General features: G+C 39.2%; 1 protein-coding gene across 1 annotated transcript in view; it reads right to left on the bottom strand.

Moving 5' to 3' along the window:
• CSMD1 (CUB and Sushi multiple domains 1) overlaps positions 1-15310 on the bottom strand; it is a 1985846-nt gene that overhangs the window by 1605383 nt on the left and 365153 nt on the right. Inside the window, exon 2 of the mRNA XM_070460176.1 lies at positions 4263-4479. Within this exon, the coding sequence (XP_070316277.1) occupies positions 4263-4479 (217 nt within the window). The remainder of the gene's footprint in view (positions 1-4262; positions 4480-15310) is intronic.

The following is a 15310-nucleotide window of genomic DNA, read 5'->3' as shown; positions in this document are numbered from 1 at the left end:
AAAATGCCATTGGCATTAGCATTTATGGACTTAAGAGACTGTCATATTGAGTGAAGTAAGCCAGACAGAGAAAGACAAATACTGCATGATATCAGCTTACATGTGGAATCTAAAAAAAGAAAATAGTACATCTGAATCTATTTGCAATGCAGGAATAGAGTCACACATGTAGAAAGCAAACTTGCTGTTACAAAGAAGGAAAAGGGGGGAGAGACAACTTGGGAGCTTGTGACTGACACATATGCATTACTATATGTGAAATGCTGCACTGTGCTTAGTCGCTCAGTCGTGTCCGACTCTGCAACCCCGTGGACTGCAGCCCGCCAGACTCCTCTGTCCATGGGATTCTCCAGACAAGAATAGTGGAGTGGGTTGACATTTCCTCCTCCAGGAAATCTTCCCAACCCACGGATCAAATCCAGGTATCCCACATGGCAGGCAGATTCCTTACTGTCTGAGCCAAAAGGAAAGCAAAGTATAAACCAGGGAAAACTCTATAATGACCTTTATAGGAATGGAATCTAAAAAATAATAGATATGTACAAATGCATAAATGATTCACTTTACTAATATAACACTGTAAATCAACTATACTCCCATAAAAATTAATTAAAAAACAGTGAGTAACTAAGGTTTTAATTCTAGATAATCTAGGAGCAGGTTTCTATTTCTAATTTTGAGTCCAATTGTTTCTTTTGTGCTCACAAGAAGTCTTCATTTAACGCTCAATAGCCCCATAGTAAAAGTTGATTTATTGACGGATATATAAATCATATATGAGTTTGTTTCATATAAATAATCCAAAATGAAACATACACTGTACACTATTGCTTTATTTAAAGTTTTTTTGTTACATAGGGTAAATCACATATTCTTACTAAATTTCAAGTTACAACATAAATATGAGTAATTCTTAACCTCAAATTCTGTTTGTTAGCTGGGGATTACATCTAAATCTTATGTAATTTATATAAAAATGTTTATCTATTGTATTTCACAAAATACATTTCTTTATAGTAAAATGATCAAGTTGTTTAATATTATACAACTGTTAATTTTTGGTTAGTGCACATGTTGAGCTGCTAAAAACAATGTTTGTACAGAAGTGACAACAGAGACCATGGTAGCTCTAAGTAGTAACTTTCCTGACAACTGAATGAATCGGCAACTCACACATCAAGTCTCTCACAAAGGTGCCCTTTGTTTGAATTCCAGAGATGCTCTGGGTGCGATTTAACTGCATTTGAGAAATGAACTACTGTTCCAAGATACAATGGGAAACAAATAGCCTTGGAGTCTCCACCTCAACCTTATTAATTAGATTTCAATACTACTATTATACAACTATTTTGTCCATGAACTAATGTTGAAATACTACAACCTGCTCACATATTTGCCCAAATAATAAGAACATTTTCTATTTTACATCATTATTTTTCCTATTTCACAACATTATTTGTTTCCTATTTGACATCATTCTTGATTCAAATTTTATATTTGTAAAGACCCTTGGGGCATGGCAACCCACTCCAGTATACTTGCCTGGAGAATCCCCATAGGCAGAGGAGACTGGTGGGCTGCAATTCGTGGGGTCGCAAAGAGTCAGACACGACTGACTGACTAAGCACAGCACACAGCATAGTGCTTGGCAGTTATTATTGGAATTCTGTTTCTGATATGCTTTGGGAATTTGTTAGGACACCTGAAATGGTCACTTCTGTGGCCCAGAAGACTTATAATGTACTATTAGGATGTCCACTCAAAGAGGCATTCTGACTATGGAGTTCAGAGGAAAAATTAAATCATTTAATAGAAAGACAAAAACATCTTTCTTACTGTAAGGACAAGAAACACATAGAATTGTGACTTGTTATTCATCTCAAATGAAAACTTATAAGTAACTGAGTAATTCATACAAACCCAAGCAGTTTCTTTCTTATCAGCTTTCCTTACTTTCTCTAGCTAAAACAGCTAAGTGAGTAAGAATCAAGTTTCACACATATAACTCACCAACATTAATAAAATACCTCAGGATAAAATGCAATGAATCAAACTATTCTAACCTTAGTATTTCTACTGCTGATCCTGTTATAAAACTGAAGATGGCAGGTATGCCTTTTCCTAAACGTTATAGTTATTAAGATGTAAGTGTCAATCATTCAGTCGTGTCCAAATTTTTGTGACTCCGTGGACTATAGCCCACCAGGCTCCTGGAATTCTCCAGGCAAGAATGCTGGAATTGGTAACCATTCCCTTCTCCAGGGGAATCTTCCCTGGAGACTCAGGGACTGAACCCAGGTCTCCTGCACTGCAGGCAGATACTTTATGGTCTGAACCACCAGGGACGTTCATTAACATATAAAATGATCATAGTATCAACTTAAAAACTTAAGGGAATAATAAATGGTTTAAAGACAGATTGGGCTTCCCTGGTGGCTCAGATGGTAAAGAATGCCTGAAATGCAGGAGACCTGGCTTTGATCCCTGTGTCAGGAAGAGGAGAAGGGAAAGGCTACCCACTCCAGTATTCTCGCTTGGGAAATCCCATGGACAGAGGAGACCGGTGACTAAAGTCCATACGGTCACAAGAGAGTTGAACACGACTTAGCAACCAAACAACATCAAAGTTGAGAAAATTAATATTTAAGATAGATTTCCTTTAGAATAGAATAGAATTATAGAAATTACAAGAGTTATAGGGATTGGAAATACGAACAGATTTTTTTTTTTGTTATAACAACAGAAGTTTATGTAATTATTTAATTACTTTGGAAACTGCTTCCCCAACCCCAAATAATGCCTGAACCTACAGAGTGCATAAAAATGACCTTGGATATTTTAAAATAATAGATTTGAAGATCATTTGCAGTTTCTCCCTCAGAACAGGAGTGCTTTCAGCTGTACAGTAAATTGAAAATCACATTCAACAGATGATCAATCTGGCTGCATCTGAGACTACTCCTGGGAAAGTTACCATGCAAGAGCTGGGCACTCTTCCTCACAGAGAAATATTTTTTACTTCCATATGCAATAGGCTTTGTTTTCTCATCAAAAGAGAAAGAATTACTTTCAACACAGAATTATATGCCTTAATATTTTAGTTAACTGGATTATCTATTTTTTGTAAACTCTTTGGAGTTTTTATTACAACTCTCTCTGTTATTACAAAACAGCACTATTCCCTAGTAGAATCATTTATGTGGAATAAAAACTAGTAAATAACTAATAGAAGAGCATCAGAGAGATTAAGAAATCTTGCATCAAATTAACAAGTACTCCCTATGTAGATACTTTCTTCAAACACACTGGCCCATGCATCCTTGACAAGCAGAAAGCAAGCTTGGCTAAGGAGTCCATAAAGGAGGTAGCCATATGCAGTAAGTCTCAGAAAGGACAACTGGAAAATCAGACAGTAACACTGGAGATGGATCAGAAAAAATTATAAGGTGATTTATATCTGAAAATGCATAATGAAACACAATTAAAATAGTTTGACATATAGACATAATCTATTTTTAACATACTGACTAGCTAGTTAATACATTAATATTCATATACATTCATTTTATATATTTATTAATATATTAAGAAATTCCAATGTCTTTGAAATGGATAGTCCTTATTCCTTAGCCAAAATTAAAAAAAAAAAAAAGATGGATATATTGCACAGATACAATCTTGGTGATAAATTAAAAATATAACTTACAATCATCCCAGGAAATATTGTTCTTTCTTCATGGTGAAAAATCATATTATCAAAAGAGAAAGCTAATGAGCAATGGGATGTATTATGATGGTGCAAACCAAAATTTTTCCAGAGCGCAATATTTTTCCATGCTTTTACCCCACCCACCTCCTATATCCTTTGTAGTGGATATATTCTATGACGGTATCAAGGTTCCTTTTGTTGTTCTCTAAATTGTACTCAGACATGTACCTTTGTGCTTTTTCTCTCAAACATACAGTTGCTTAAAAACAATGGTGTATTGTAACTGTAGTTAAATTACCTTAGCAACACTGTTTTACCCATCTTGAACAATTTGGTATCTATTAATGAACTCAGTGATTGCTTTCAGTAAGAAGGTGTGCTTTTAGGGATTGAAAACATGGTGCACACATCCCCAATCTTTACTTTTTCTTTATAGTAACTAAGATGTTCCTTTCTGATCATTAGATTCAACTGTTAACCCCAATGAAGTTTTAGAATCTGAGTATGTCAAACATTGCCACCTGGTCTGTAACAGGAAGAGCCGACACCTTACCTCACTTTCAGATTGCCCTGTTGGGGCTGTCCATCATACACTGACAGAATATCGAAGTCCTCTTCCAGAGCAAAGGTATGGAAGGACAGCTGTATCCGATTGCGCTCCCCCGTGATGATGATCCAGGTGCAGTTGGCATAGTTGGGGTAGCCGTGGGGGAACCCTGGGCTCTCGATGGTGCCATTGGGACCCTGAACTAAGCCCCCGCAGTTCTGACCTGGAAAAGAACACACACCAGAAAGCATATGAGCTTGGCCTGTCTTTAAGGTATTCTTTGTAAAATGTTCCAACCATTATGGCCATTTATTTTATTTTATTTTTGGTCACACTGTCTGGCTTGGAGGATCTCAGTTCCCCAACCAGGGATTGAACCTGGGCCATGGCAGTGAAGTCCAGAATCCTAACCACTAGACCATTAGGGAACTCTTCGCCTGTCTTTATAATGATTTATTGTGTGATCCTTCATGCACAAATGCTGAGTGATAAATTGCAGCAGTGTTCTCCAATGTTAAAAAATAGAGAATGTGTGTGCGCTCGGTCATGCCCAACTCTTTGCAACCCCATGGACTATAACCCACCAGTCTGCTCTATCCATGGAAATTTCCCAGGCAAGAATATATAGTGTTCTACCCTTTTTATAAAGAAGAGAGAGCAGTTAAGAGTACATACATGTGTTTGCTTATATTTTTGAAAGGAAATAAAGGAAAATAACAGGGAAGCCAATGAAAAGTGCTATTTATCGGGAGATCAAGGGATGGGGCTGGGCTTGATATGGGAGACTTCTCTGAATGTGGTTTTTTATATTTTTCTGCGTTCTGAAACATGATAATTTTTACATATTTAAATAATAAAATTAAATCAAAGAGGGGAAAAAATACTGGAGTGGGATAACAATAGAGATTAAGATGGTGGAGGAGTAGGTGGGCATGGAGTGCATCTCTCCACAGATACATCAGGAATACACCTTCAGACACAGAAGTGTAGGCAGAACACCAGCGGAGAGCAGACAGGAATACCTGACCAGTGGAAAAGCATATAGAGACCCACGCAAAACTCGGTAGGATGAAGGAACTAGGGGGAGAAACAAGAGTGTTAATAGAACTCGACCTGCCCTCCACAGGTGGGGGAACTGAAGCCGGGGGTCCCATCCCCACATGGGGGCAATTGTCTGAGTCAGAGGGGAAACATTTAAGGCTGAGACTGAAACAGCTGATCTGTGGCAGCCTAAATGGAATGAAAATCAGGCAGTCCTTGCCGCAGCCATAAATAGCCCAGACAGGGAGGAGAGTCCCTGGAAGGCACAACGGCTGGAAGCCAGAGTTTAGGGATTGTGGAGCAATCCCAGGGCGAGGGCTGCTGTTGACTGCGGAGAGACAGATCAAGGGTATGTGAGGAAGGAGATCATGGTGGGAAACACCTGTGGAGTAAGCCAGGCAGCCATGGAAGCAAGGCGATACTGCTGAGTCATGTGTAGGGGGTGGACCCATCACCATGGCCTCTCTCTCCCCACACACCAGCATCAGCAGATGAACAATAAAGAGGCTGGCCCATCAAACGCCTGATGCACTGATCTGCAAAGGAGGACCCCACCCAGTTGACCCTCTATGCGCCTGACGTGCTGTTCTGCAGAGGAGGACCCCAGCCAGGGTGCCCCTCTATGCGCCTCACGCGCTGATCTGCAGAGGAGGACCCCAACCAGGGTGCCCCTCTATGTGCCTGATGCGCTGATCTGCAGAGGAGGACCCCACCCAGTTGCCCCTCTATGCGCCTCAAGCACTGATATACAGAGGAGGACCCCACCCAGGTGCCCCTGTATGCGCCTGACGCACTGATCTGCAGAGGAGGACCCCAGCCAGGGTGCCCCTCTGTGCGCCTGATGCACTGATCTGCAGAAGAAGACCCCACCCAGGTGCCCCTCTATGCGCCTGATGTGCTGATCTGCAGAGGAGGACCCCAGCCAGGGGGGAACTCCCTCTATGTGCCTGACAAGCAGAGCAACAGAGAAGGTCCCCAGGCAAGGGAGCCCTCTAAGGGCCTAAATGGGCGGAGCTACGGAAAAGACTGGCCAAACAGGCTTTCTGATCACCAGCTACCAGAGGATCAAATAAAAGACTCTGAGAGGGCCATAACTTCTGCGCTGGAGGCAGTCCGTGTCTCTGCACACGTGGTGCTATCAGGGTCCCAGCGAGCCAAGCAGCTATTCCACCTTCACGCTCAACTCTCACTGGGGCAGAGCTGCCACAGGCAAAAAAAGTCTTGCATCTATGCACACAGGGTCACTTTGGTAGTGTCTGATTCTTTGAAATCTGTAGACTGTGGCCTGCCAGGCTCCTCTGTCAGGGTTGGGGGTTCTCCAGGCAAGAATACTGGAGTGTATTGGCCAATACTTGTTGCCATCCCCTTCTAGAGCACTGTACTTCCTGCTACCCTAACTCCTAACTCCCCTGAGGACCTGGTGCTGCCAGAACCCCTGCCACCCAAGCAGCTGCACCACCTCCATCACTCACAGGGACCAACCCAAGCCCTCCAGGGCAGCCTCAGGGGATAACCCCAGTAGAGGACCCACATGCAGAGGTGGAAATAAAACCACAATTGAAGCCCAGGGGCAGTGTGACTAAGGAAGAAGACCCAAATCCTTCCCACCAGCTGTACAAAATGAAGATTAAATCCACACAATCAACTAGGCAGACTCTGTGTCTATGGAATATATAAAAAGTTGTTGAGAGCTCCCACAAAACAAAATGCACCAGTTCGGACAGTGTGGAGAATGGAGGCAAGAACACACAGGATTAGGACCAGATTAGAATCTGGGCTGCGCCCACAGCAGGTCCAGGGGTCAGCACAGTGCTGGAAGGTATCCTAGGGAGGTGAGACAGACTCTGACTCCCAGAGAGGGAAAGGACTCTGACAGCAGTGACTCAAGAAAAATATTTATTATTCTTATGTTTTGACTTGTTCTGTAGAATCTTTTGGATCCCCCCCCCGCCCCACTTTTTACCCCCTGCTCTATGGTAGCTGGCGATTTTATTGACACTATGAAATCTAATTAAGCTTTCAAGCTTCTTTTTCTTTTTCACAGTCACATTTTTATTGCTATTATAAACCTCTGCTTGTGCATTGGGTTCTTGCAGCTCTGGGGTGTTTTCTTTTTTTCTTTTTCCCTCTTTTCACTTTTTTTAAAAAATTTTAATTTTTAAACCTATTATAATTTTCCACATTTACTCCTTTGTTTGCTTTTCCCCTTGAAGTTAATCTTTACTGTATATAAATCTTCATCTACTTCTATTTAACTTTACATATCTATTCTTTCTTTCCTTTCTGTCCTTTACTCTCAACATATTTGTTAGCTTTATTTTCATTGTTTTATCCCCTAATTGGCACCTTGCTTTAGTTCTGTTTTCCAGTTTGTGCTTTCGTTAGTTTTGTTCTGGAAGGTATAATTTTTGGTTTCCATTGTTAACCAGGTCAATCTATTGTACTTTATTTTTGTTGGACGGCTTTGATTTTGCTCAGGGGTGAATATGTATATGTGTATATTTCATTTTTAAATTATTATTTGCCTGTTTTATAACTTCCATTTGTCTCGGGTTCATCTTTGGTTTCTCATTTTTGGATATTTGTTTTAATCTCACTTAATGCCATAACAAACCACTTGTGGAATCTTCACTCCTGACCAGAGATCAAGCCCTGAGCCTTTGGAGTGGGAGCGTTGACTCCAAGACCCTAGACTGCCAGAGAATCAAATAGTGAGAACTCACACAAAGGGAACCACTTGAATACAAGACACAGCATCACCCAACCAACAGTAGCACCCTCTGCAGGACACCTCATCTAAACAACAAACAAAACAAAAATACAAACCCAGTCATCAGCAAAGAGGATTGCCACCTCATCCAGCCTTGCCCATCAGAGGAAAAACAGACACACAAATAAAAACTCAGCACAAATTTCACCCTATAGGAAGCTTACACAAACCACTGGACCAACCTTAGGAGGGCAGAAAACAAAAGGAAGAACGAATTCAACCTTGAAGCCTGGGAAATGGAGACCTCAAACACAATAAGTTAAAAAATAACAATGAAAAGGCAGAGCTACACTGCACGAATGAAGGAACAAACTAGAAACACAGAAGCTCAAATAAATGAAGAGGAAATAGAAAAACTACCTGAAAAGGAATTCAGAATAAGGACAGTAAAGATGATCAAAAACCTTGAAAACAAAATAGAGAAAATGCAAGACAATTAACAAAAACCTAGAAGAATTAAAGAATAAAATATAGAGACAAACAAAACAACTGCTGAAATTAAAAATACTCTAGAAGGAATCAATAGCAGAATATCTGAAGCAGAAGAGCGAATTAGTGAGCTGGAAGATAAAATGGTGGAAATAACTTCTGAAGAGCTTAATAAAATAAAAAGAATGAAAAGAACTGAGGATAGTATCAGAGAACTCTGGGACAATATCAAACACACGAACATTCAAATTATAGGGGTCCCAGAAGAAGAGAAAAAGAAACGGTATGAGAAATTTTGGAAGAAATTATAGTTGAAAATTTCCCCAACATGGAAAAGCAAATAGTCAATCAAGTCCAAGAGGCACAAAGAGTCCTATACAAGATAAACCCAAGGAGAAACATACCAAGACACATGTTAATCAAACTAACAGAGACTGAACAAAATTAATAAAAGCAGCAAGGTAGAAGCAACAAGTAAAATACAAGGGAAACGCCATACGTTTAACTGCTGATCTGTCAGCAGAAACTCTGTAGACCAGAAGGGAATGGCAGGATATATTTAAATTACTAAAAGGGAAAAATCTACAAACAAGATTACTGTACCCAGCAAGGATCTTATTCAAAATTAATGGAGAAATAAAAAGTTTTTTGGACAAGCAAAAGTTAAGAGGATTCAGTACCACAAAACCAGCTTTACAACAAATGTTAAAGGGACTTATCTAGTCAAGAAATACAAGAGAAGAAAAAAGGTCTACCCCAAACAACCCCAAACAATTAAGAAAATGGAAACAGGAACATATATACCAATAATCACTTTAAATGTAAATGGATTAAATGCTCCAACCAAAAGACACAGACTAGCTGAATGGATACAAAAACAAGACTTATATACATGCTGTCTACAGGAATCCCACTTTGGACCTAAAGGCACATTTAGACTGAAAATGAGAGGATGGAAAAACATATTTCAAACAAATGGGAAGCCAAAAAAAACAAAAAAGCAAAAAAAACCCTGCAGCAGCAATCTTCATATCAGACAAAATAGACCTTAAAATAAAGAAGATTACAAGAGGTAAGGAAGGATACTACATAATGATCAAGGGGTTGATCCAAGAGGAAGACAAAACAATTGTAAATATCTATGTAAAAGACACTTACCCCTTGGAAGGAAAGTTATGACCAACCTAGACAGCATAATAAAAAGCAGAGACATCACTATGCCAAAAAAAGGTCTGCCTAGTCAAGGCTATGGTTTTTCCAGTGGTCATGTATGGATGTGAGAGTTGGACTGTAAAGACAGCTGAGCATTGAAGAATTGATGCTTTTGAACTGTGATGTTGGCAAAGACTCTTCAGCGTCCCTTGGACAACAAGGGGATCCAACCAGTCCATCCTAAAGGAGATCAGTCCTGGGTGTTCATTGGAAGGACTTATGTTGAAGCTGAAGCTCCAATACTTTGGCCACCTGATGCAAAGAGCTGACTCATTTGAAAAGACCCTGATGCTGGGAAAGATTGAGGGCAGGAGGAGAAGGGGATGACAGAGGATGGGATGGTTGGATGGCATTCTGACTTAATGGACATGGGTTTGGGTGGACTCCGGGAGTTGGTGATGGACAGGGAGGCCTGGTGTGCTGCAGTTCATGGGGTCACAAAGAGTCGGACATGACTGAGTGACTAAACTGATGCACCCAACATAGGAGTACCCAATACGTAAGACAAACAATAACAGACATAAAAGGAGAAATTGCCACTAACACAATAATAGTAGATTTTAGCAATCCACTGACACCAATGGAAAGATCATCAAAACAGAAAATTAATAAGGAAATAACAACTTTTAAATGATACATTAGATGAGATGGATTTCATTGATACTTTCAGGATATTCCATACAAATGCAAAAGAACACAAATTCTTCTCAAGTGTACATGGAACATTCTCCAGGATAGACCATGTCTTGGGTCACAAATCAAACCTCAGTAAATTTAAGAAAATTGAAATCATATCAAGCATCTTCTCTGACCACAATGCTATGAGACTGGATATCTATTAAAAGAAAAAAATCTATAAGCAACATAAACACACGGAGATTAAAAAACACATTTCTGAAAAACCAACAGGCTACTGAAGAAATCAAAAGGCAAATCAAAATTTTCTATAAACAAATGACAATGAAAACAGAGCAACTCTAAACCTATGGGATGCAGCAAAAGCAGTTCTAACAGGAAAGTTTAAAGCAATACAACCCTACCTCAAGAAACAAGAAAAAAATCTAACAGACAATCTAACTTTACACCTAAAACAACTGGAAAACAAGAAAAAAAAAACTGGCAGAAGAAAAGAAATCATAAAGATCCAAGCAAAAAGAAATGGAAGAAACAATGACAAAGATTAATAAAACTAAAATCTGCTTCTTTGAGAAGATAAACAAAATTGACAAACCCTTAGCCAGTCTCAAGAAGAAAAAGAGAGAGGAATCAAATCAACAAAATTAGATATGAAACAGTAGAGGTTACAACAGACAATGCATAAATACAGAAATTATGAGATATGGCAAAAAATGGGTAACCTGGAAGAAATGGACAGATTCTTAGAAAAGTTCATTCTTCCAAGACTGAACCAGGAAGAAATAGAAATTATGTACAACTCAATTACAAGCACTGAAATTGAAGCTGTGATCAAAAATCTCCCAATAAACAAAGCCTAGGACCAGATGGCTTCACAGGAAAATTCTACCAAACATTTAGAGAAGAGATAATGCCTATCCTTCTAAAACTCTTTCAAAAAGTTGCAGAGGAAGAAATTCTTCCAAACTCACTCTACAAGCCCACCATCACCCTGATACCAAAACAAGACAAAAAAACACAAAAAAAGAAAACTACAGGACAATATCACTGATGAACATAGTTGCAAAAATCCTTAACAAAATTTTAGGAAACAGAATTCAGCAACACATCAAAAAGCTCATACACCATGATGAAGTTGGGTTTATTCCAGAGATGCAAGGATTCTTCAATATAAGCAAGTCAAACAATGTGATACATCATATTAACAAACTGAAAGATTAAAACCATATGATAATCTCAATAGATGCAGAAAAGGCCTTTGACAAAATCCAGCACCCATTTATGATTAAAACTCTTCAAAAAATGGGCATAGAAGGAACCTACCTCAACACAGTAAAGGCCATATGTGATAAGCCTACAGTAAACATTATTCTCAATGGTGAAAAGCTGAAAGCATTGCCCGTAAGATCAGGAACAAGACAAGGGTATCCACTTTCACCACTATTATTCAACATAACTGGAAGTCCTAGCTAGAGCTATCAGAGAGGAAAAAGAAATAAAAGGAATCCAGACCCCAAAAGAAGTAAAGCTCTCACTGTTTGCAGATGACATGATACTGTACATAGAAAACCCAAAATATAGTATCAGAACATTACTAGAGCTAATCAGTGAATTTAGAAAATTTGAATGACACATAATCAATACATAGAAATCACTTGCTTTTCTATGTACTAACAATGAAAAATCAGAAAGAAAAATTAAGGAATCAATCCCATTCACCATTGCAACAAAAAGAATTAAATATCTAGGAATAAACTTACCTAATGAGACAAAATAACTCTACACAGACAATTATTAGACACTAATGAAAGAAATCAAAGATGACATAAACAGACAGAGAAATAGTCCATGTTCCTGGGTTGGAACAAACAATATTGTGAAAAATGACTATACGACCAAGTGCAATTTACAGACTCAATGTGATCCATATCAAATTACAAATGACATTTTTCTCAGAACAAGAACACAATATTTCACAGTTCATATTGAAGCACAAAAGACCCTGAATAGCCAAAGCAGTCTTGAGGTAGAAAATGGAGCTGGAGGAAGCAACCTTCATGGCTTCAGATTATAATACAAAGCTACAATCATCAAGACAGTGTGGTTCTGGACCCAACACAGAAATATAGACCAATGGAACAAGATAGAAAGCTGAGAAGTAAACCCATGCTCCTATGGGTAGCTTATTGTTGACAAAGGAGGCAAGAATATACAATGGGGCAAAGACAGCTTCTTTGATAAATGGTGCTGGGAAAAATGGACAGCTACATGTTAAAAAGTGAAATTTGAGCACTTCCTCACACCATACATAAAGATAAACTCAAAATGGATTGAAGATATACATGTAAGGCCAGAAATGATAAAACTTGTAGAGGAAAACATAGGCAGAACACTCTATGACATAAACCAAAGCAAAATACTCTATGGCTCACCTCCTATAGTAATGGAAATAAAAACAAATGTAAACAAGTGGCACCTGATTAAACTTAAAAGTTTGTGCACAACAAAGGAAACTATAAGCAAGGTGAAAAGACAACCCTCAGAATGGGAGAAAACAATAGCAACTGAAGGAATCACCAAAGGATTAATTTCCAAAATATACAAGCAGCTCATAAAACTCAATGCCAGAAAAACAAACAACCGAATCAAAAAGTGGGACAAGATCTGAACAGACATTTCTCTGAAGAAGACATACAGATGACTAACAAATACATGAAAAGATGCTCAACATTGCTCATTATTAGAGAAATGCAAATTAAAATAACAATAAGATATCACCTCATACCAGTCAGAATTGCCATCATCAAAAACTCTGCAAACAATAAATGCTGGAGAGGGTGTGGAGAAAAGAGAACACACTTGCAATGTTCAGTTCAGTTCATTCAGTTCAGTCGCTCAGTCATGTCCGACTCTTTGTGACCCCATGAATCGCAGCATGCCAGGCCTCCCTGTCCATCACCAACTCCTGGAGTTTACCCAAACTCATGTCCATCAAGTCGGTGATGAGATCCAGCCATCTCATCCTCTGTCATCCCCTTCTCCTCCTGCCTCCAATCCCTCCCAGCATCAGGGTCTTTTCAAATGAGTCAAGTCTTCACATGAGGTGGCCAGAGTATTGGAGTTTCAGCTTCAACATCAGTCCTTCCAATGAACACCCAGGACTGATCTGATCTCCTTTAGGATGGACTGGTTGAATCTCCTTGCAGTCCAAGGGACTCTCAAGAGTCTTCTCCAATACCACAGTTCAAAATCATCAATTCTTCAGTGCTCAGCTTTCTTCACAGTCTAACTCTCACATCCATACATGGCCACGGGATAAACCATAGCCTTGACTAGATGGACCTTTGTTGGCAAAGTAATGTCTCTGCTTTTTAATATGCTGTCTAGGTTGGTCATAACTTTCCTTCCAAGGAGTAAGCATCTTTTGATTTCATGGCTGCAATCATCATTGGCAGTGATTTTGGAGTCCCAAAAAATAAAGTCTAACACTGTTTCCCCTGTTTCCCCATCTATTTCCCATGAAGTTATGGGACTGGATTCCATGATCTTAGTTTTCTGAATGTTGAGCTTTAAGCCAACTTTTTTACTCTCCTCTTTCACTTTCATCAATAGGCTTTTTAGTTCCTCTTCGCTTTCTGCCATAAGGGTGGTGTCATCTGTATATCTCAGGTTATTTCTATTTCTCCTGGCAATCTTGATTCCAGCTTGTGCTTCCTCCAGCCCAGCGTTTCTCATGATGTACTCTGCATGTAAGTTGAATAGCAGGGTGACAATATATGGCCTTGACATACTCCTTTTCCTATTTGGAACCAGTCTGTTGTTCCATGTCCAGTTCTAACTGTTGCTTCCTGATCTGCATATAGGTTTCTTAAGAGGCAGGTCAGGTAGTCTGGTATTTCCATCTCTTTCAGAATTTTCCACAGTTTATTGTGATCCACACAGTCAAAGACTTTGGCATAGTCAATAAAGCAGAAATAGATGTTTTTCTGGAACTCTCTTGCTTTTTCAATGATCCACCGGATGTTGGCAATTTGATCTCTGTTTCCTCTGCCTTTTCTGAAACCAGCTTGAACATCTGGAAGTTCATGGTTCATGTATTGCCGAAGCCTGGCTTGGAGAATATTGAGCATTATTTTACTAGCATATGAAATGAGTGCAATTTTGCGGTAGTTTGGGCATTCTTTGGGATTGCCTTTCTTTGGGATTGGAAAGAAAACTGACCTTTTCTGGTCCTGTGGCCACTGCTGAGTTTTCTAAATTCACTTGCACTGTTTGTGGGAATATAAATTGATATAGCCACTATGGAAGATGGTATGGAGATTCCTTAAAATTCTAGGAATAAACCACCTTATGACCCAGCAATCCCACTCCTAGGCATACACCCCCAAGGAAACCAAAACTGAAAAAGACACATTCATCCCATTATTCACTGAAGCACTATTTACTGTAGCTAGAACACGGAAGCAATGTAGATGTCCATTGACAGATAAAGGGATAAAGAAATCGTGGTACATATACACAATGGAATATTACTCTGGCATAAAAAGAAATGCATTTGAGCCAGTTCTGAACTGGTTCTAGAACCTGTGATACAGAGTGAAGTGAGTCAGAAAGAGAAAGATAAATATCATATCATAACACATATATAGGGAATCTTGAAAAATGATACTGAAAATTTATTTACAGAGCAGCAATGAGAAAAAAGAGACATAGAGAATAGACTTATGTACATTTGGAGAGGGGAGGAGAGGGTGAGATGTATGGAAAGAGTAATGTTAAAACTTACATTGACATATGTAAAATAGACAGCCAATGGGAATTTACTGTATGGCTCAGGAAACTCAAACAGGTGCTCTGTGTCAACCTAGAGGAGCGGGTTGGGGAGGGAGGTGGGAGGGAGTTTCAAAAGGGAGGGGGTATATGTATACCTATAGCTGATTCATGTTGAGGTTTGACAGAAAACAAA

This window comes from Odocoileus virginianus, chromosome 32, assembly GCF_023699985.2.
Source record: "Odocoileus virginianus isolate 20LAN1187 ecotype Illinois chromosome 32, Ovbor_1.2, whole genome shotgun sequence".
Lineage (NCBI taxonomy): Eukaryota > Metazoa > Chordata > Mammalia > Artiodactyla > Cervidae > Odocoileus > Odocoileus virginianus.
Note: the sequence above shows the minus strand (reverse complement) of the source record. Positions and strands in the feature narration are given on the sequence as shown.